The sequence below is a fragment of the Amblyomma americanum genome, chromosome 4 (assembly GCF_052857255.1).
Source record: "Amblyomma americanum isolate KBUSLIRL-KWMA chromosome 4, ASM5285725v1, whole genome shotgun sequence".
Taxonomy (NCBI): Eukaryota; Metazoa; Arthropoda; class Arachnida; order Ixodida; family Ixodidae; genus Amblyomma; species Amblyomma americanum.
Genome location: NC_135500.1, coordinates 21,348,382 through 21,370,930, shown reverse-complemented (window position 1 = coordinate 21,370,930; position 22,549 = coordinate 21,348,382). Strand labels below are relative to the sequence as shown.

The following is a 22,549-nucleotide window of genomic DNA, read 5'->3' as shown; positions in this document are numbered from 1 at the left end:
GATGGGAGCGTCCCCTTTGAAGCAGCGTGACGGCAGTTGCTCGGCTTTTTAGAGCGAAAGTTCTACTTCACCACAGTGTCGCCACTTCGCGCACTATTGCGCGCGCTCCCAGACACCCTTAGAGCGTGTTGAGTTAGCGGTCACGGTCACAAAGGAGATGCTCTCGACTCAGCGTGGCAAGCTCAGCCGGAGACCAGCTACCAAATGACAAGGGGGTTGGTCGTTTGGTGCCCAGCTTTCGCCGGTCGTAAGCCAGAGTATGGGTTGGAGCCAAAAGTTCACAAAACAAAACAAAGTTTATACAGCAGAGAGACGATACAGAGGCTTTCACAATCACTCGTACGAGCACATACAAAGTGATTAACAAGTACAATGCCACTCGTGCAACGTAACACCTGAGAGAGATCACAGTACAACAAAATCTTTGCACCTAAAGTGCTCTAACGCAGAGAGAGACAAATAAACAAAACACAATTTGTTCACTGGGCACTCCGACAGTCCGACGACCTGAGGAGCACGACGGAGCCGATCCGCAGACTGGCACACGTTGCCTCGCTGGTCCGTGGCTGGTCGAGTGGTGTCCTCCCGGGAGTCGAGCGGGCGCGCTTCTCGGAACCTTAAACGGCGGCTCGGGCTAACAGACAGCGGTTGAAGCCCCTCATTTATAGGCGCAGTCCGCGTCTGTTTGTTCTTCGCGCCAAGGCAGGCGCGCACAAACACACAGCTTCAACTGCACAAACTCCTCCTCCTCGCGCCGGGCGCGCGACCCCACTGGTCGAGCGCGGAGACAACCTTCCAGAAATTTCTGGAGCCTTCTCGTATGCGAAGACGCCGGCGCGAGAGCGAAGGGGAGAGGGTATCACTTTAGCGCGGTCAAGGTCACGCCCTCTCCGTCGACGATGAGTAGAAACTACTCAGACATTCTAGAGAAATCGACGCCACGCGTGGCTATGTACACTTTGGCCCCGCGCCGGCGAGCTGAGTGGAAAGGGCAGCAGCCCACGCAAAGTTACGCGCTCTTCGGAGATCCCCGCTGTTTTTATGTTATTTTTACAGCGCGCGGGCGCGATTGCTTACGCGCTGCGCTCTTTCTTTCTAATATGCGCCGAATTTTGTGACACACAGAAGCTGCAAAAGCCGGGCCGTCGCTGAAGCCTTGACCTTGAATATATAAATATATAAAGCAAATATTCCCGCGACTGGGATCCGAATCCGCGACGTCGCAAACAGATCAGCTTCGCTGGCCACTGCATGAGAGCACAACGCTATCGCTGCAGGCAACCACGCCTCGTGGTAAACTGCAACCTCTCGCGCTGTGCATTGCACATCCTCGTGTTCGTCAACTTCCATCTGCGCCGCCAACTGATCAGATCAGCTTAACCACGTTCAGAGCTTAACCTGAGTCTAATATCGTCGCCAGACATGCTGACGACCAAGCACAGCAAAACCATGAAGCAATCAGGCTGAACATGTGCTTTCGCACCTCTACTTGCTTTAACTACGTTAAAGCCATACGATTTTTATCTTTATATTTCTTTAACGCTATTATAAATCGGCCTGTGCTGATTCGCCATTTTCTTATAATGAATTTGTAATCCTACACTTGTAACCTTGCTAACAGACAGAGAGCGCAATGTCATTATCAAAATGGATGAAATAGTTAGAGCAGCGGAAGAGTTCTACAGAAATATATACAGTAGAGAATGTAATCAGAACGTTAATGAGAGAGGCAGTGGAGCAGAGCAATCGGGCATCCCGCCAGTAACGAAAGACGAAGTTAATAAAGCCTTAGGAGCAATTCAAAGGGGGAAAGCAGCTGGTGAGGTTCACGTAACAGCAGATCTGTTGAAGGACGGAGGGGCGATTGTGCTAGAAAAACTAGCCACCCTGTATACGCAATGCGTTATGACCTCGACCGTGCCAGAAACTTGGCAGAACGCTAATATTATCCTTACTCATAAGAAAGGAGACGTCAAGGAAATGAAAAATTACCGAGCGACCAGCTAACTCTCCGTTGCCTACATGGTATTTACTAAGGTAATCGCAAATAGAATCAAGACAACCTTGTACTTTAATCAACCAAATGATCAGGAAGGCTTTCGTAAAGCATACAATAGATCATATTTACACTATCGATCAGGTGATAGAGAAATGCGCAGGATATAGCCTAACCCCCTATATATATATATATATATATATATATATATATATATATATATATATATATATATATATATATATATATATATATATATATATATATATATATATATATAGAAAGATAAACGTATTTGGTTGCTAGAGGCAAAAATTCAAATGAAACAGCTTCATTTAGCCATAGATTTATTTTGAGTCGACGTTTCAGACAGAGCCTGTCCTTTCTCAAGACTGCGGTTACAGGGGTCTTCTTCCTCTTCTTAAGGAGTTGGCACTGGCACACATGTACGACACATGAACAAAAGAAACAAACGGAGGCAAAGAATACTAGAAAAGATACAGATAGAATGGGAAAAAGTGGAACAAATAAAAAAGAAAACGTGCTGTCCCCCGCCGCCCACCCCGCAGCCGCGGGGAGCCGACCCCAAAGAGAGCCAGCTTGACATACCTCGGTCGTTTCTTGCCAGTGACATCTTTTTCAAGCTCACACAAATTTCTTCATTCCCTACCCCATCCCGCCCCTATCTTCCCAGTTGGATTACCTTGCCGACGGGGTGCAATTGAAGAACCCTTGCCTAAGTACTCACGCCATTCACATTTACCTCCCACACCACACTTGCCCGAACTCGGATGTTTTTCCATTTTTTTCTTTTGTGGGTGTTTTCTGGCACAGTGCATGTGTGTGTAGTTAAGCTTACGGCGCCGCTGATTCTACCTTGACTCGGGCTGCCGAAATGGTTCCAGATGACGGAAGTCTCCTGTCCTGTCTGCATTTTATTCTGTTTATTTGTTTACTTTTTCTGGGCAGGTCATGCGAGTGCACGCGTCTCCAATTTATGTATGTTGGACAATTCCGCCACCGTCTGTTTCTATACACCTTACTCGCTTAAATGCTCCCGCCATTGTCATTTAGCCGCCACACGACACTGGCATGAGCTCGGATGTTTTACTGTTGTGTGTCTGGGTGTTTTCATGCACAGTGCACGTGTGTCTAGTTAAGTTCACGGCGCCGCTGATTCGGCCTTGGCTCTGGCTGCCGAAGTGGTTCCAGATGATGGAAGCTCCGGCCCTGTCTGCATTTTATTCTGTTTATTTGTTTACTCTTTATGGTCGGGGCACGCGAGTGCACGCGTCTTTAACTTTTGTGTGTAGGACGATCCCGCCACTGTCTGTTACACGCCGCCGCTCTGTTGCCTTGATGGGTAGCCATTATCCCCTCCCGCTCTGTGTTTTCCTTTTTTTTCCCCTCGTCCCGGGTCGGCTCCCCGCGGCTGCGGGGTGGGCGGCGGGGGACAGCACGAATTTCTTTTTTATTTGTTCCCCTTTTTTCCTTTCTATCTGTATCTTCTCTAGTATTCTTTGCCTCCGTTTGTTTCTTTTGTTCACGTGTCGTACATGTGTGCCAGTGCCAACTCCTTAAGAAGAGGAAGAAGACCCCTGTAACCGCAGTCTTGAGAAAGGACAGGCTCTGTCCGAAACGTCGACTCAAAATAAATCTATGGCTAAATGAAGCGTTTTCAACTTTGAATATATATATATATATATATATATATATATATATATATATATATATATATATATATATATATATATATTTATGAAGGGAGCCAACAGTCACCGAAACCAAGGTGCATAGGGGAACGTTAATTTTTTTTTTTTAATGTGTTATGCTTATCAGTAGGATAATAATTCTTAGATTAATAAATCGCTTAAAGAAAATTACTTATAAAGCAGCAGAAAAAACAACCATGCCGCCGGTGGGGTCCGAACCCACGACCTCCGAATATCGCGTCCGGTGCTCTTACCAACTGAGCTACGGCGACGGCTGTCGAGGGTGGCGCTGGTGAACACTCTCAAGGCTCGCTTACACCCAGTAAACATAAATACCCACGAGAGCAGCAGATTGGACAGCCGTCGCCGTAGCTCAGTTGGTAAGAGCACCAGACGCGATATTCGGAGGTCGTGGGTTCGGACCCCACCGGCGGCATGGTTGTTTTTTCTGCTGCTTTATAAGTATTTTCTTTAAGCGATTTATTAATCTAAGAATTATTATCCTACTGATAAGCATAACACATTAAAAAAAAAAAAATTAACGTTCCCCTATGCACCTTGGTTTCGGTGACTGTTGGCTCCCTTCATAAATTTGTCAAACGTGCCCCTCATTTCCTTTAACTTGTCTGCTGATAGCTTAACGAGGGTCTCGGTTCTGGCAGTCTTAATGCCAAAGGTAGTATAAGAGGGCTCTCGCACAGTTTCCGCCCTCGCCGTTAGATGACGTTCTACGTCACGCTCGCGGTATTACAGGACGTCCTACGTCCGCCGCTATGGTCGAGGGTGGCGCTGGTGAACACTCTCAAGGCTCGCTTACACCCAGTAAACATAAATACCCACGAGAGCAGCAGATTGGACAGCCGTCGCCGTAGCTCAGTTGGTAAGAGCACCGGACGCGATATTCGGAGGTCGTGGGTTCGGACCCCACCGGCGGCATGGTTGTTTTTCCTGCTGCTTTATAAGTAATTTTCTTTAAGCGATTTATTAATCTAAGAATTATTATCCTACTGATAAGCATAACACATTAAAAAAAAAATTAACGTTCCCCTATGCACCTTGGTTTCGGTGACTGTTGGCTCCCTTCATAAATTTGTCAAACGTGCCCCTCATTTCCTTTAACTTGTCTGCTGATAGCTTAACGAGGGTCTCGGTTCTGGCAGTCTTAATGCCAAAGGTAGTATAAGAGGGCTCTCGCACAGTTTCCGCCCTCGCCGTTAGATGACGTTCTACGTCACGCTCGCGGTATTACAGGACGTCCTACGTCCGCCGCTATGGTCGAGGGTGGCGCTGGTGAACACTCTCAAGGCTCGCTTACACCCAGTAAACATAAATACCCACGAGAGCAGCAGATTGGACAGCCGTCGCCGTAGCTCAGTTGGTAAGAGCACCGGACGCGATATTCGGAGGTCGTGGGTTCGGACCCCACCGGCGGCATGGTTGTTTTTTCTGCTGCTTTATAAGTAATTTTCTTTAAGCGATTTATTAATCTAAGAATTATTATCCTACTGATAAGCATAACACATTAAAAAAAAAATTAACGTTCCCCTATGCACCTTGGTTTCGGTGACTGTTGGCTCCCTTCATAAATTTGTCAAACGTGCCCCTCATTTCCTTTAACTTGTCTGCTGATAGCTTAACGAGGGTCTCGGTTCTGGCAGTCTTAATGCCAAAGGTAGTATAAGAGGGCTCTCGCACAGTTTCCGCCCTCGCCGTTAGATGACGTTCTACGTCACGCTCGCGGTATTACAGGACGTCCTACGTCCGCCGCTATGGTCGAGGGTGGCGCTGGTGAACACTCTCAAGGCTCGCTTACACCCAGTAAACATAAATACCCACGAGAGCAGCAGATTGGACAGCCGTCGCCGTAGCTCAGTTGGTAAGAGCACCGGACGCGATATTCGGAGGTCGTGGGTTCGGACCCCACCGGCGGCATGGTTGTTTTTTCTGCTGTTTTATAAGTAATTTTCTTTAAGCGATTTATTAATCTAAGAATTATTATCCTACTGATAAGCATAACACATTAAAAAAAAAAATTAACGTTCCCCTATGCACCTTGGTTTCGGTGACTTGGCTCCCTTCATAAATTTGTCAAACGTGCCCCTCATTTCCTTTAACTTGTCTGCTGATATATATATATATATATATATATATATATATATATATATATATATATATATATATATATATATATATATATATATATATATGTGTGTGTGTGTGTGTGTGTGTGTGTGTGTGTGTGTGTGTGTGTGTGTGTGTGTGTGTGTGTGTGGCGTTCATCGCTTACGAGAAATCATTTGACTCAGTGGAAACTTCAGTAGTCATGCAGGCATTGCGGAAGCAGGGTGTCGAAGAGTCTTATGTCAAAATATATAGGAACTGCGCAGCTGCCATAGTCCTTCTTAAATTCGGCAATTAGATTCCAATAACGAAATGTATCAGGCAGGGACACACGATCTTGCCAATACTGTTCACCGCCTGTTTACAGGAGGTGTTCCAAAATCTGGCTTGGGAGCAGTTGGGGATAAGTGTTAATGGAGAATACCTAACCAATTTCCGATTCGATGATGACATTGACTTGCTGAGCCACTCAGGAGATGAGCTCCAAAGCATGATCAATTAATTAGACAGCATAGCAGAGCGGTAGGTCTTCAGAATAACTTGCAAAAACCAAACTAATGTTCAACAGTAATAAGAGAGTAATTACTGTTTGGCATCCATCCGAGCGCAGCCATACGGCTACAAAGGCAAGCTATGCAGCTTTCTGAGAAACTTCGTAGTTAAAGAAAAATTTTGCGCTGGTGCCGGGTTCTACAAAAGAAAGCTATGCAGCTTTCTCAGAAACTTCGTAGTTAAAGAAAAATTCGTCCTGGTCCGGGGATCCAACCCCGGGAACAGCAGGAATTTTTCTTTAACTACGAAGTTTCTGAGAAAGCTGCATAGATTTCCTTTGTAGCCGTATGGCTGCGCTCGGGTGGATGTCAAAGAGTAATTACTCCCTTATTACAAATCTACTCCACCTTGGGGGATTCCCCTAAACATTTGACCAACAATGTTCAACAGTCTTGCAAGGAAAAAGCAGTTCACAATTGCTAGCGAGGTGCTTGAAGTGGTAAGGTAATACGTTTACTTATGGCAGGTAGTGGCCGCTGATCCAGATCATGAGAGCGAAATAACTGGAAGAATAAGAATGAGGTGGAGCGCATATGGCAGGTTCGCTCAGATCAAGAATGGCAGTTTACCAGTATCCTTCAAGAGAAATGTATACAACAGCTGTATGCTACCGGTACTCACTTATGGGGCAAAAACGTGGAGGGTAACAAAAAGGGTACAGCTTATGTTAAGAACAACACAGCGAGCCGTGGAAAGAAAAATGATAGGTGTAACGTTAAGGGACCGGAAGCGGGCAGAGTGGGTCACGGCTAGGGTGCCTCGATGCCAGCGCCGGCACCGGGTGGAGGGAACTTAAGCGACGCCTCCTTATTGAATCACAACTGGCCTCTCCCATGTATCGTGAAATGCTTGACTGGTAGCCCAGTGTAGTTCTCGCTGCAAAAGGCCGTTCAAGTTAAAGCACTTTGAAGCGCGCCGAGAGCATGAACGGCGCCGTTACAAACGCTAGCGCCGCTGATCCCGCGTGATGCAATATTGCGGCGCCGCTGAAGTTGACTCCACCCCGGCGACGCTGGCATCGAAACATCCTATAGTAACGACCGGTCTCGAGGGGGGCGCGCGCGTTCTTTCATACGGCCTTCCTTCGCATTCACCGCGGAAACAACGCGAGTTTTTCTCCGGGAGTTCCGCCGCCGCTAGAGGCGCGACGACCCTACCGCTGGCCCCACGCCCGCATCTGCGGCGTCATGTGGCTTTTGCCTCGTTTCGCGCTGTAGCCTGCTGCTTCATGGTGAGCGCAACACCGAAATAAAAAAGCAGAACAAAATGCAGATTCTTAAGCTGCATATCTTCAACTCAGTCCACATGTGCACAGATTCTTCATCACAAACTTTCTTGATGAGAACATTTAAAATAATGAATCTCTCTCCCATTCATCAGAACTATGTCGAGCACTTGGGGTTTTGAATCCAGAAGGAAATACCCTGCTCACACTCTCTCGCATGTCTCATGGTTCGTGATTAACTAAAAAGTTAATGCTGACGGCAAGAGAATGAAAACTCAGAGAACGATAGTTTTGCGCTCATCCCATAAAAATGTACTATATCGCGGAGAAAATTCTCTACGACGCGTGAGCCGTAAATCCGATAGCGCCGTAGCTGGTGGCTTCAGACGATACTTGTAGAGTTGAAAGTCAGACTCATGTGCACTAACGTTGAGCTGTCAAATAAATTGATTGCTGGGAGATATATATATATATATATATATATATATATATATATATATATATATATATATATATATATATATATATATATATATATATATATATATATATATATAGCATTCTCAATTACGCCGATATTGCTTTTCGCATGTCCTGAATGTAATTTTCACCCTCATATTCGTCACAACTTCCTTAAACGGGAGGCCTGTATCGATAGCTGAAAAACTACTAATGTGGTGGTGGTGGTGAAAAGCCTTTATTGAATGAAAGAGGTGAGGCTCTTTAAAGAGCCCCGCAGTGGGTGGAGTCCTTATTCCGGGACCGCATTGGTAGAAGCCGCCAGCTAAGCCTTCTTGACCGAAGCCTTTTGGGCCTGAAGGTCCGAACAGCCAACAGGGCTGTCTCCCATTCCTCTCTGGTAGGGTTGGGGTGGGGGAGAGAGCTGAGTTGCGCTGGCAAGCCCAAACCATGTGGTAGGTGTCAGCCACCTCCCCACAATGTTCTATCCCGCGTTCACTGGCAGGTGGAAACTAATGTGCGCGCAAGTGTTAAGAAGCATAGTAATGCATTGTTCTCTGCTCGAAGCCAATGGCGCGCGGCCTTTCCGCTTTTGTTTGTCAAACGAGAGGCCACCATATTTCTGTGAAATGTCCATAGCACACAAGTCTCCCATCATGTTAAAAATTGTCGTAAGCGCATTAGGCGTCTAATGTTTCAAGTTCCTTGTCACCTTTAAATTTTGCAAGGCCGAGAGCGACCATCCTTCTGACCTTAGTTGACCGAGCACGTTTTATCGCCGCGCCGCCGAACTGCTTTCTGTTTGAGGACACGAGTTCGCACCAATGAATGGTTTTCCAGTTAGACGCAAGCTTTCTTCTCGTCATTCTGGCCTGACTAACGTTACCAGAACGTACCAGAAGCAGCCAGTACTAGCTGCGTATGCTGCCACAGATATTGACGCGTACTGACTATTGCAATTTCAGAAATTATGTATGTTCAAAGAGTGACTTCAGCTACCATAAGGAGCGCCATTTTTTTTTGTTGCCCACGTATATTCAACCTGCGGCGTGTCCTGAAGCTGCCTAAAATATTTCGTTCAAATATCTTTGCAAAAGATCTCAGATTATACAGTTGAATGTCCGATGCCCTCTATGCTCTTAAATTCAGGAAGATTTATTAACATGTAAGCATCGCAAATCGTAATATATAGTTCCTTGCATTGTAAGCTAAGCAAGCTGCTATATTGCGCATTGCTGTGAGCTTTAGTAGAGCTCCGTTAGGTTGCGAAAACTTCTTTTTTGGGGTGCTACTTCGTTTCCTGAATGACGTGAGGTAAGTTCATGCTCTCGGGAGGTTTATCGAAAGCGATGACGAGGCTGTAGAAATGCAGGAGAATGACAGAAAGCTGGTAGCCATCGCCTCTCATATAAGTCTGTTCACTAGTGAACGCCGATTTTAATAACACAGCACAGCTCCGAACTTAATATACTTTGCTGGCAGATAGTTCGTGCTTGCAGTTAATGTGAACAACTGACTTAGTTTTTGCGTTGTCACCGGATGGGACGGGCGGTACTGAGCCACCGCCAAACTTCAAAATGCCTTTCCAAGAAGACATCTTGGAGGTCGCTTGCGTGCAACGTGCTCTGCTCCTGCGGCCAGGGTTGGGCTCCGTCTATACCCGTTCCTTTCGCGAATGACATCTACGTTTTCCTGGTGAGCACCATAAATTCTTGCTAGTGCCGATGTTGTGCAAAACTGAAGCAGCTGCACTTGAAATTTCAGGAGCTATATTTACGCTGCAGAATCCTTTACTCTTTGAAACTTGCCATCCAAGTGTTACACGCCTCGTATCATTCTACACACTCATTCAGACCTGCCGGAAGATGAACTACAGAGGCTGACAGTCTAGCTTTTTAGCCAAATGTAAGGGCAGAACGTGTGGACGTCTATGTTGGATACATTCGACCATACACAGTCGGGCTAAAGGAGAGAGTGCGCAAACGTTAATCAGTGTTTTCAGAATTCGCCCATGGCAAAGGGGCTCACTACGCGGTCATTGCGTAAAGCGTAAGAGGTAAAATATAAAGTCTTGACGATTACCACTGACGCGGGCCGAACTGGGAGCGAGCTCGCGTTCTTCTTCCGCGTGAACGGCGGTCGCAGAGGCGGAGCCACCGAGGTATGGCGGGAGGCGGACACTGACCCCTTTGCGAAGGCCGTAAGAAGAGCGGGCGCTCCCTTCGAGACCGGCCGTGAGTGGGTGAAGGAACAAACGCGGGTTAATGACATCCTAGTCGAAATCAAGAGGAAGTAATGGGCCTGGGCAGGGCATGGGATGCGAAGGCAAGATAACCGCTGGTCCTTAACGGTAACGGGGTGGATTGCAAGAGAAGGGAAACGTAGCAAGGTATGGCGGAAAGTTAGGTGGGCGGATGAGATAAAGAATTTTGCAGCTATACGGTGAGTGCAGCTGGCAAAGGGCAGAGTTAATTAGAGAGACATGGGAGAGGCCTTTGCCCTGCAGTGAACCTAGTCAGGGTGATGGGGATGATGATGACTTCTAACCTTATGTCACCTCTACCTTTCATCCACCAATCTTCCAATCATCATCGTTGTCAGCCTGACTACACCAACTGCAGGGAAAAAACCTCTCCCATGTCTTTCCAATTAAACCTGCCCTTTGCCAGCTGCATTCACCCTTTGCCTGCAAACTTGTTAATCTCATCCGCCTACCCGACTTTCTGCCACCCCCTGCTCCGCTTGCCTTCTCTTGCAATCCACTCCCTTTTTCTTTTCCCGCAGATTCATTCACATCACCATTTTTATGTTAAACCCTAGGGCCCCAGTGAGAGTGACTGTGCCTGCATCGACATCCGGATGGATGCCATCAGATTCGAGTATAACATGTTAAATTGTTTTTATAGATTTACCACACACAGCACGTGTGTCATATTTTTGGTAAAATTTATATTTATTTGTGTACCTTCGACAGGGAGCGGCAGTAAGTTAGGTGGGCGAATGTTATTGAAAAGTTTGCGGGGATTCGGTGGCCGCAACTGGCAGAGGACAGGTTTAATTCGACAGATGTGGGAGACGCCTTTGCTCTGCAGTGGGCGTAGTCAGGCTGCTGCTGATGATGATGTTATAGGGCATCCCGATCTAGCTTCAATGGGTAGGGCACTGCGTCTTGAGTTATTATAAAAGGATTCCTTCTTTATGTGCCTTTTCCAATTTCGATATAGTTCTACACTCTGCTTCTTTTCCGTTCAATTAATCCAGTTTTTACCTTCTGCGTTTTTTATCTGTATTTTAAAGCTCTTTATGCTTGCCCTGCATACTTACTGCCTAGCTTCCTAGTTGTTTTCCGCCATTGTGAGCCACGTTCTCTCTATATAACTGTTTAAATACTTCTGCTGCCCACCTGTTATCGTCAATTTCCTTAGTATTTCTTCATATAGCATTTTACTCTGAGTTCCCTTGCGTCGAACGATGCCCAGCCCACATCCCCCTATATTGCCTCGTTTGTGGTTTTCCCCTGGGTACCTAGTGTTAATCTTCCAACAGCTCTCTAATTTATTTATATTATCGACTGGACTTTTGCCTTTATGCACGAAGCCGCATTTCTAAAAGCCCTGACACCATAATTACTTTCCAAATTCCTCTCAATACTTCATTTTTGTTGTACCCTCACAATGCCTTATGTTTCATTTCTCGGCATCTCTTCGCCGTTTGGCCCTACCATTCTATTCGTGTTTTTTCCATGTACAGTACTCACGGATTGAAATAGGACATTCGGAGCGCTAACCTTGCAGTGCCACGCAGGCATGTGGTAAACCACAGGCCGGCTCATTGGCTACTGGAAGGAACAATTCTGCTTTGTAGATGTTCTCCCTCTCGCGCCATACCACAATGCACCACCTTGGTTCCACGAGCGTCTACGGGCGGCGCTCCATGAAGCGACGGCCACGCGCTCCGAATGTCCTATTTCAATCCGTGAGTACTGTACATCTGTCCTTCGTTTACCCATACCCCGAGGTATTTCTTTCTGCCACTCTGGGTATTTCGTTGCCTTGTATTCTTGGAACGGTGGTTGTAAGCATCTGATAAGTTGTGTCGTTGAAAATTATCAGACCTGACTTAATTGCGCTAAAACTGATACCTAGAGCCTCTCTTCTGTCTCCACAGGAATGAACCAGACTTTGTAATCTTCCTGGCTGTCTGCTGACAGTACAATATCATCCACACATATTAAACCGGGGAGCCGCTGCACTGCGACCTTTCCGCCTAATCAGTACGACAGATTAGGCCGCATCTCGCTCGCCATCTTTTGACGCAGGGCAGTACTCCGTGGCTCTTCTAAGTTCTGGCGGCCGCCGCATGTCGGCGTCACTGCACTAATCAGCTGCGCCACGCGGCCACACCAGGCGGAAAACATTGCAACAGCGGACCAGACCGCATTTCTCGCTCACGCCGTCGACGTCGCCGGGTTTTCCGTTGAACGATACCCTTAATCTGTAGCGTAACATTAGCGCCTTGCTCTAAGTGCCGCACGAAATGCCACTCCTCTAGCGTACGGAAACAAAACTCCGACAGCTATCGCGCGACCTTCCAGGGCGTCGCCGAGTGCAGGCGGTGCTGCTAAACAGCGGCGTCGTTCGCTCGATTTAGAAACAGCGCCAGCGCAGACTTCGTCACACTGCGAAGTTACGAATCTATGAGAAAGAGACTGAAATACACAGGACGCACCTTGCTGACTAAACAGAGACACCCCTGTTGTGAGACCGGTACCGAAAACCATGAACCCCGCATTCCACCGGGGCAGGAGAGCGGCCAGTACCAAAACGCTAGACAAATACCTCAGGAAAAAGCAGTACATCGATGCATCGAGATACAGGGCTGGAGAGAAGCGACCGCAGCAGCGTTTATCGGCTCTCAGGGCACTATACTTAACACCGACACGAGCTGTCACGGAAGCAAACAGAATACAAAACAACTATAATATCGGATTCACAGGCCGCTTATCGGGCTTTAATAAAATCTCAATATTGGCAGAATAACGAACAATATTCTGCTCGCGAGACCGGTAGGAACGAACTAACTAGACAACATACAATCATCTGCGTCCCTGATGCTGGGATGGAGGGTAATACCAAGGTAGATACCGTCGTCCAATGTTTCATTTCCCGGAAGGCGTGGTCACTGCTAGGATATCCTTTACCAGGCCGGAAACAAGCGGGGAAGCAATTCGAGCATATAAAGAAAGGCGATTTGAAGTGTGCGTTCCCGTAAGCCGAGAACAAGCCACCATATGAAAGCGGCGGCAAACCGACTGTTTTCCAAACGGGGCCCTATATAAAAGTGTGGCCTAAAATATTCAAGGCGGAATGTGTCTGGTGCGGAGACACAGCAACCCTCCACCTCTATTCATGGGGTTGCAGGGCTAGTCCACTACATCCAACGATCGATAGCCCTACATGAGCTGTGGGTGGTTCTTCAGGCTGACTCAGATCCGCAGAGACAGCTTCGGTTGATTCAACGGGCAAAAGAGGCAGCTGAAACCAACACTAAGCACTAAGCAATGCCGATATCTCTAATCTGTCCTATAACCCCCTTTTCTAATCAATAAACTTTTAAATCAATAAATATATTGAAACGCCAGTCAGGAAAAGATCGACATGACAAATTTGTGATAGTATGAAATGGAGATGAAACGCAAACATCGACATCTAGAGTTTGTCGCTCAGAAAGCATTTTTCAGACGAATAGGAAGTGATTTAAGACGGCACAAGATGAGCTTTTTAGCCTGTTCAACAACAACCCATTTGGTTTTGCATGTTCCTTGAGAGATTTCGATTCCTGGAAGACCTCACTCTTGAAAAACCTTGCTCTCTTCGTCGCGGGTGAGGTAGCATGTATATCATAATCATCACCCTGGACACGCGTAACTGCTGCTGCCCCATAACAGTAATCAATTAAAAAAGTTTAAATTTGCATTAGCGTGCTTTATTGGTGGCAAGAAGCGTGATCTTTTAAAGCGTGCTTGGCTTTTACTAATATGCGTTGCATAATATTAGTGTTCTGAGAGCCCGCCTTCCATCTCTGCGAAGCGATCGCATCACATTTTCGTGCTCTGGTTGTGCAGGTTATCTTGAAAGAGACGCAGACAACGGAGGAAGGCCAAGCCATCGCCCAACACCTTTGCGAGCAGCTGGGAATAGCCACCGATTGCCTCATCTCGGGATCCTACATCGACATGCTGCCCCAGGAAACTGTGTGGGAATAAAAGTCAACTTGTGGGGAAGAGAAGCTTTGCTCGGTATTCTCTTATTGGGTTTACTTGCGCCCAAAAAGAACACAGGGACGGTGATAGCAATACGCGTGCTCAGCTGTCATCGAACAACAGAATCACCGCCGCTCTTGGGCGCGCTCACTTTAAAGCAGACTCAGAACCATCCAAATTAGACATTCTCGAATACGGGAACAGCTCTTTCGACCAGACGCTCAAACCTTCCCCTTTACAATGCAGGCATGGCTTGTATTCCTTGCATCTTAGTTATCGGCACCCTCCTGGGATGTGATACCCTTGGCTTCGTCACCCTGGCATCGGACCTCGGTCGCGCCTGCGCAAGTAATGAGATGATTGCTTCGCTCCCTGCCTTCAAGCCCCTCCTGTGTGTGGCTGGACTGCTCGAAATCACCTTCAAGCGACCTCCCGTATCGACAGCGGTATCCTCTTCAAAGAAGTATTTAAGAAGTAAGCTCAGCTCCTACCGCTTCAGTGGACACGGGAACAGCTCTTTCGACCAGACACTCCAACGTTTCCCCTTTACAATGCAGGCATGGTTTGTATTCCTCGTACTTTAGTTATCGGTCGTCTCCTGAGATGCTATACCCCTGGCTTCGTCTCCCCTGGCATCGGTCCGCGCTCGCGCCTGCGCAAGTGATGGGATGATTGCTTCGCTCCCTGCCTTCAAGCCCCTCTTGTGCGCGGCTGGACTGCTCGAATCACCTTCAAGCAGCCTCCCGGATCGACAGCGGCATCCTCTTCAAATGAAGTATTTAAGAAGCCAGCACAGCTCCTACAGCTTCAGTGGTCACAGGAACAGCTCTTTCGACCAGACGTTCCAACGATTCCCATTTGCAATGCAGGCATAGCTTGTATTCCTCGTGACTTAGTTATCGGCCCCCTCCTGCGATGCGATACCCCTGGCTTCGTCACCCCTGGCATCGGAACTCGTTCGCGCCTGCGCAAGTGATGGAATGATTGCTTCGCTCCCTGCCTTCAAGCCCCTCTTGTGTGCGGCTGGACTGCTCGAATCACCTTCAAGCAGCCTCCCGGATCGAAAGCGGTATCATCTTCGTTGAAGTATTGAAGAAGCCAGCTCAGGTCCTACTGCTTCAGTTGACACAGGAACAGCTCTTTCGACCAGACGCTCAAACGTTTAACCTCTCCAATGCAGGCATGGCATGTATTCCTCATGCCTTACTTATCGGCCCCCTAGTGCGATGCGACACCCCTGGCTTCGTCACCCCTCGCATCGGACCTCGCTCGCGCCTGCGGAAGTGTTGGGATGATTACTTCGCTCCCTGCCTTCAGGACCCTCCTGTGTGCGGCTGGACTGCTAGAAATCACCTTCAAGCAACCTCCCGGATCGACAGCGGCATCCTCTCCAATGAAGTATTTAAGAAGCGAGCTCAGCTCCTACCGCTTCAGTGGACACGGGAACAGCTCTCTCGACAAGACACTAAACCGTTTCCCCTTTCCAATGCATGCATGGCTTGCATTCTTCGTGACATAGTTATCGGCCCCCTCCTGAGATGCTATACCCCTGGCTTCGTCACCCCTGGCATCGGACCTCGCTCGCGCCTGCGCAAGTGATGGGATGATTACTTCGCTCCCTGCCTTCAAGCCCCTCCTGTGTGCGGCTGGACTGCTCGAAATCACATTCAAGCAACCTCCCGGATCGACAGCGGCATCCTCTTCCATGAAGTATTTAAGAACTCAGCTCTTGCCGCTTCAATGGACACGGGAACAGCTCTTTCGAGCAGACACTCAAACGTTTCCCCTTTCAAATGCAGGCATGGCTTGTATTCCTCGCGCCTTAGTTATCGGCCCCCTCCAGTGATGCGATAACCCTGGCATCAGACCTCGCTCGCGCCTGCGCAAGTGATGGTATGATTGCTTCGCTCCCTGCCTTCAAGCCCCTCCTGTGTGCGGCTGGACTGCTCGAAATCACCTTCAAGCAACCTCCCGAATCGACAGCGGCATCCTCTTCCATGAAGTATTTAAGAAGTCAGCTCAGCTCCTGCCGCTTCTGTAGACACGGGAACAGCTCTTTCGACCAGACACTCAAACGTTTCCCCTTTCCAATGCAATCATGGCTTCTATTCCTCGTGCCTTAGTTATCGGCCCGCTTCAGCGATGGGATACCCCTGGCATCGGACCTCGCTCGCGCCTACGCAAGTGATGGGATGATTTCTTCGCTCCCTGCCTTCAAGCCCCTCCTGTGTGCGGCTGGACTGCCCGAAATCACCTTCAAGCAACCTCCCGGATCGACAGCGGCATCCTCTTCCATGAAGTATATAAGAAGTCAGCTCAGCTCCTGCCGCTTCAGTGGACACGGGAACAGCTCTTTCGACCAGGCACTCAAATGTTTCCCCTTTCCAATGCAGCCATGGCTTGTATTCCTCGTGCCTTAGTTACCGGCCCCCTCCAGTGATGCGATACCCCTGGCATCGGACCTCGCTCGTGCCTTTTGAAGTGATGGGATGATTGCTTCGCTCCCTGCCTTCAAGCCCCTCCTGTGTGCGGCTGGACTGCTCGAAATCATCTTCAAGCAACCTCCCGGATCGACAGCGGCATCCTCTTCCATGAAGTATTTAAGAAGTCAGCTGAGCTCCTGCCGCTTCAGTGGACACGGGAACAGCTCTTTCGACCAGACACTCAAACATTTCCCCTTTCCAACGCTATCATGGATTGTATTCCTCGTGGCTTAATTATCGGCCCCCTTCAGCGATGCGATACCCCTGGCATCGGACCTCGCTCGCGTCTACGCAATTGATGGGATGATTCCTTCGCACCCAGCCTTAAAGCCCCTCCTGTGTGCGGCTGGACTGCCCGAAATCACCTTCAAGCAACCTCCCGGATCGATAGCGGCATCCTCTTCCATGAAGTATTTAAGAAGTCAGCTCAGCTCCTGCCGCTTCAGTGAACACGGGAACAGCTCTTTCAACCAGACACTCAAACTTTTCCCCTTTCCAATGCAATCATGGCTTGTATTCCTCGTGCCTTAGCTATCGGCCCCCTTCAGCGATGCGATACCCCTGGCATCGGACCTCGCTCGCGCCTGTGCAAGCGATGGGATGATTGCTTCGCTCCCTGCCTTCAAGCCCCTCCTGTGTGCGGCTGGACTGCTCGAAATCACCTTCAAGCAACCTCCCGGATCGACAGCGGCATCCTCTTCAATGAAGTATTTAAGAAGTCAGCTCAGCTCCTGCCGCTTGAGTGAACACAGGAACAGCTCTTTCAACCTGACACTGAAACGTTTCCTCTTTCCATTGCAGGCATGGCTTATATTCCTCGTGCCTTAGTTATCGGCCCCCTCCAGCGATGCGATACCCCTGGCATCGGACCTCGGTCGCGCCTGCATAAGTGATGGGATGATTTCTTCGCTCCCTGCCTTCAAGCCCCTCCTGTGTGCGGCTGGACTGCCCAAAATAACCTTCAAGCAACCTCCCGGATCGATAGCGGCATCCTCTTCCATGAAGTATTTAAGAAGTCAGCTCAGCTCCTGCCGCTTCAGTGAACACGGGAACAGCTCTTTCAACCAGACACTCAAACGTTTCCCCTTTCCAATGCAATCATGGCTTGTATTCCTCGTGCCTTAGCTATCGGCCCCCTTCAGCGATGCGATACCCCTGGCATCGGACCTCGCTCGCGCTTGTGCAAGCGATGGGATGATTGCTTCGCTCCCTGCCTTCAAGCCCCTCCTGTGTGCGGCTGGACTGCTCGAAATCACCTTCAAGCAACCTCCCGGATCGACAGCGGCATCCTCTTCAATGAAGTATTTAAGAAGTCAGCTCAGCTCCTGCCGCTTGAGTGAACACAGGAACAGCTCTTTCAACCTGACACTGAAACGTTTCCTCTTTCCATTGCAGGCATGGCTTATATTCCTCGTGCCTTAGTTATCGGCCCCCTCCAGCGATGCGATACCCCTGGCATCGGACCTCGGTCGCGCCTGCATAAGTGATGGAATGATTGCTTCGCTCCCTGCCTTCAAGACCCTCCTGTGTGCGGCTGGACTGCTCGAAATCACCTTCAAGCAACCTTCCGGATCGACAGCGGCATCCTCTTGCATGAAATATTTAAGAAGTCAGCTCAGCTCCTGCCGCTTCAGTGGACACGGGAACAGCTCTTTCGACCAGACACTCAAACGTTTCCCCTTTCCAATGCTATTATGGCTTGTATTCCTCGTGCCTTAGTTATCGGCCCCCTTCAGCGATGCGATACCCCTGGCATCGGACCTCGCTCGCGCCTACGCAAGTGATGGGATGATTTCTTCGCTCCCTGCCTTCAAGCCCCTCCTGTGTGCGGCTGGACTGCCCAAAATAACCTTCAAGCAACCTCCCGGATCGACAGCGATATCCTCTCCAATGAAGTACTTAAGAAGCCAGCTCAGCTCCTACGGCTTCAATGGACACCGGAACAGCTCTTCCGACCAGACACTCAACCGTTTCACCTTTACAATGCAGGCATGGCTTGTATTCCTCGTGCCTGAGTTATCGGCCCCCTCCCGCGATGCGATACCCCTGGCATCGAACCTCGCTCGCTCCTGCGCATGTGATGGGATGATTGCTTCGCTCCCTGCGTTCAAGCCCCTCCTGTGTGCGGCTGGACTGCTTGAACTCACCTTCAAGCAACCTCCGGGATCGAAAGCGGCATCATCTTCGTTGAAGTAATTAAGAAGCCAGCTCAGGTCCTTCCGCTTCAGTGGACACAGGAACAGCTCTTTCGACCAGACGCTCAAACGTTTAACCTCTCCACTGCAGGCATGGCATGTATTCCTCATGCCTTACTTATCGGCCCCCTACTGCGATGCGACACCCCTGACTTCGGACCTCGCTCGCGCCCTCGCAAGTGATGGGATGATTGCTTCGCTCCCTGCCGTCAAGCCCCTCCTGTGTGCGGCTGGACTGCTCGAAATCACCTTCAAGCAACCTGCCGGATCGACAGCGGCATACTCTTCCATGAAGTATTTAAGAACTCAGCTCAGCTCCTGCCGCTTCAGTGGACACGGGAACAGCTCTTTCGACCAGACACTCAAACGTTTCCCCTTTCCAATGCAATCATGGCTTGTATTCCTCGTGCCTTAGTTATCGGCCCCCTCCAGTGATGCGATACCCCTGGCATCGGACCTCGCTCGCGCCTGTGCAAGTGATGGGATGATTGCTTCGCTCCCTGCCTTCAAGCCCCTCCTGTGTGCGGCTGGACTGCTCGAAATCATCTTCAAGCAACCTCCCGGATCGACAGCGGCATCCTCTTCCATGAAGTATTTAAGAAGTCAGCTGAGCTCCTGCCGCTTCAGTGGACACGGGAACAGCTCTTTCGACCAGACACTCAAACATTTCCCCTTTCCAACGCTATCATGGATTGTATTCCTCGTGCCTTAATTATCGGCCCCCTTCAGCGATGCGATACCCCTGGCATCGGACCTCGCTCGCGTCTACGCAATTGATGGGATGATTCCTTCGCACCCAGCCTTAAAGCCCCTCCTGTGTGCGGCTGGACTGCCCGAAATCACCTTCAAGCAACCTCCCGGATCGATAGCGGCATCCTCTTCCATGAAGTATTTAAGAAGTCAGCTCAGCTCCTGCCGCTTCAGTGAACACGGGAACAGCTCTTTCAACCAGACACTCAAACGTTTCCCCTTTCCAATGCAATCATGGCTTGTATTCCTCGTGCCTTAGCTATCGGCCCCCTTCAGCGATGCGATACCCCTGGCATCGGACCTCGCTCGCGCCTGTGCAAGCGATGGGATGATTGCTTCGCTCCCTGCCTTCAAGCCCCTCCTGTGTGCGGCTGGACTGCTCGAAATCACCTTCAAGCAACCTCCCGGATCGACAGCGGCATCCTCTTCAATGAAGTATTTAAGAAGTCAGCTCAGCTCCTGCCGCTTGAGTGAACACAGGAACAGCTCTTTCAACCTGACACTGAAACGTTTCCTCTTTCCATTGCAGGCATGGCTTATATTCCTCGTGCCTTAGTTATCGGCCCCCTCCAGCGATGCGATACCCCTGGCATCGGACCTCGGTCGCGCCTGCATAAGTGATGGAATGATTGCTTCGCTCCCTGCCTTCAAGACCCTCCTGTGTGCGGCTGGACTGCTCGAAATCACCTTCAAGCAACCTTCCGGATCGACAGCGGCATCCTCTTGCATGAAATATTTAAGAAGTCAGCTCAGCTCCTGCCGCTTCAGTGGACACGGGAACAGCTCTTTCGACCAGACACTCAAACGTTTCCCCTTTCCAATGCTATTATGGCTTGTATTCCTCGTGCCTTAGTTATCGGCCCCCTTCAGCGATGCGATACCCCTGGCATCGGACCTCGCTCGCGCCTACGCAAGTGATGGGATGATTTCTTCGCTCCCTGCCTTCAAGCCCCTCCTGTGTGCGGCTGGACTGCCCAAAATAACCTTCAAGCAACCTCCCGGATCGATAGCGGCATCCTCTTCCATGAAGTATTTAAGAAGTCAGCTCAGCTCCTGCCGCTTCAGTGAACACGGGAACAACTCTTTCAACCAGACACTCAAACGTTTCCCCTTTCCAATGCAATCATGGCTTGTATTCCTCGTGCCTTAGCTATCGGCCCCCTTCAGCGATGCGATACCCCTGGCATCGGACCTCGCTCGCGCCTGTGCAAGCGATGGGATGATTGCTTCGCTCCCTGCCTTCAAGCCCCTCCTGTGTGCGGCTGGACTGCTCGAAATCACCTTCAAGCAACCTCCCGGATCGACAGCGGCATCCTCTTCAATGAAGTATTTAAGAAGTCAGCTCAGCTCCTGCCGCTTGAGTGAACACAGGAACAGCTCTTTCAGCCTGACACTGAAACGTTTCCTCTTTCCATTGCAGGCATGGCTTATATTCCTCGTGCCTTAGTTATCGGCCCCCTCCAGCGATGCGATACCCCTGGCATCGGACCTCGGTCGCGCCTGCATAAGTGATGGAATGATTGCTTCGCTCCCTGCCTTCAAGACCCTCCTGTGTGCGGCTGGACTGCTCGAAATCACCTTCAAGCAACCTTCCGGATCGACAGCGGCATCCTCTTGCATGAAATATTTAAGAAGTCAGCTCAGCTCCTGCCGCTTCAGTGGACACGGGAACAGCTCTTTCGACCAGACACTCAAACGTTTCCCCTTTCCAATGCTATTATGGCTTGTATTCCTCGTGCCTTAGTTATCGGCCCCCTTCAGCGATGCGATACCCCTGGCATCGGACCTCGCTCGCGCCTACGCAAGTGATGGGATGATTTCTTCGCTCCCTGCCTTCAAGCCCCTCCTGTGTGCGGCTGGACTGCCCAAAATAACCTTCAAGCAACCTCCCGGATCGACAGCGATATCCTCTCCAATGAAGTACTTAAGAAGCCAGCTCAGCTCCTACGGCTTCAATGGACACCGGAACAGCTCTTCCGACCAGACACTCAACCGTTTCACCTTTACAATGCAGGCATGGCTTGTATTCCTCGTGCCTGAGTTATCGGCCCCCTCCCGCGATGCGATACCCCTGGCATCGAACCTCGCTCGCTCCTGCGCATGTGATGGGATGATTGCTTCGCTCCCTGCGTTCAAGCCCCTCCTGTGTGCGGCTGGACTGCTTGAACTCACCTTCAAGCAACCTCCGGGATCGAAAGCGGCATCATCTTCGTTGAAGTAATTAAGAAGCCAGCTCAGGTCCTTCCGCTTCAGTGGACACAGGAACAGCTCTTTCGACCAGACGCTCAAACGTTTAACCTCTCCACTGCAGGCATGGCATGTATTCCTCATGCCTTACTTATCGGCCCCCTACTGCGATGCGACACCCCTGACTTCGGACCTCGCTCGCGCCCTCGCAAGTGATGGGATGATTGCTTCGCTCCCTGCCGTCAAGCCCCTCCTGTGTGCGGCTGGACTGCTCGAAATCACCTTCAAGCAACCTGCCGGATCGACAGCGGCATACTCTTCCATGAAGTATTTAAGAACTCAGCTCAGCTCCTGCCGCTTCAGTGGACACGGGAACAGCTCTTTCGACCAGACACTCAAACGTTTCCCCTTTCCAATGCAATCATGGCTTGTATTCCTCGTGCCTTAGTTATCGGCCCCCTCCAGTGATGCGATACCCCTGGCATCGGACCTCGCTCGCGCCTGTGCAAGTGATGGGATGATTGCTTCGCTCCCTGCCTTCAAGCCCCTCGTGTGTGCGGCTGGACTGCTCGAAATCACCTTCAAGCAACCTCCCGGATCGACAGCG

At 49.7% G+C, this 22,549-nt stretch overlaps 1 protein-coding gene across 5 annotated transcripts in view; it reads left to right on the top strand.

The window, feature by feature from the left end:
- Positions 1–14,353, top strand: part of LOC144127831 (uncharacterized) — a 169,526-nt gene extending 155,173 nt beyond the window's left edge. For all 5 annotated transcript variants that reach the window (XM_077660785.1, XM_077660786.1, XM_077660784.1 and 2 more), the window contains one exon: positions 14,190–14,353. In XM_077660785.1, coding sequence (XP_077516911.1) covers positions 14,190–14,330 — 141 coding nt within the window. In that variant the 3' untranslated portion in view covers positions 14,331–14,353. The remainder of the gene's footprint in view (positions 1–14,189) is intronic.
- The last annotated feature ends 8,196 nt before the right edge of the window (positions 14,354–22,549 follow it).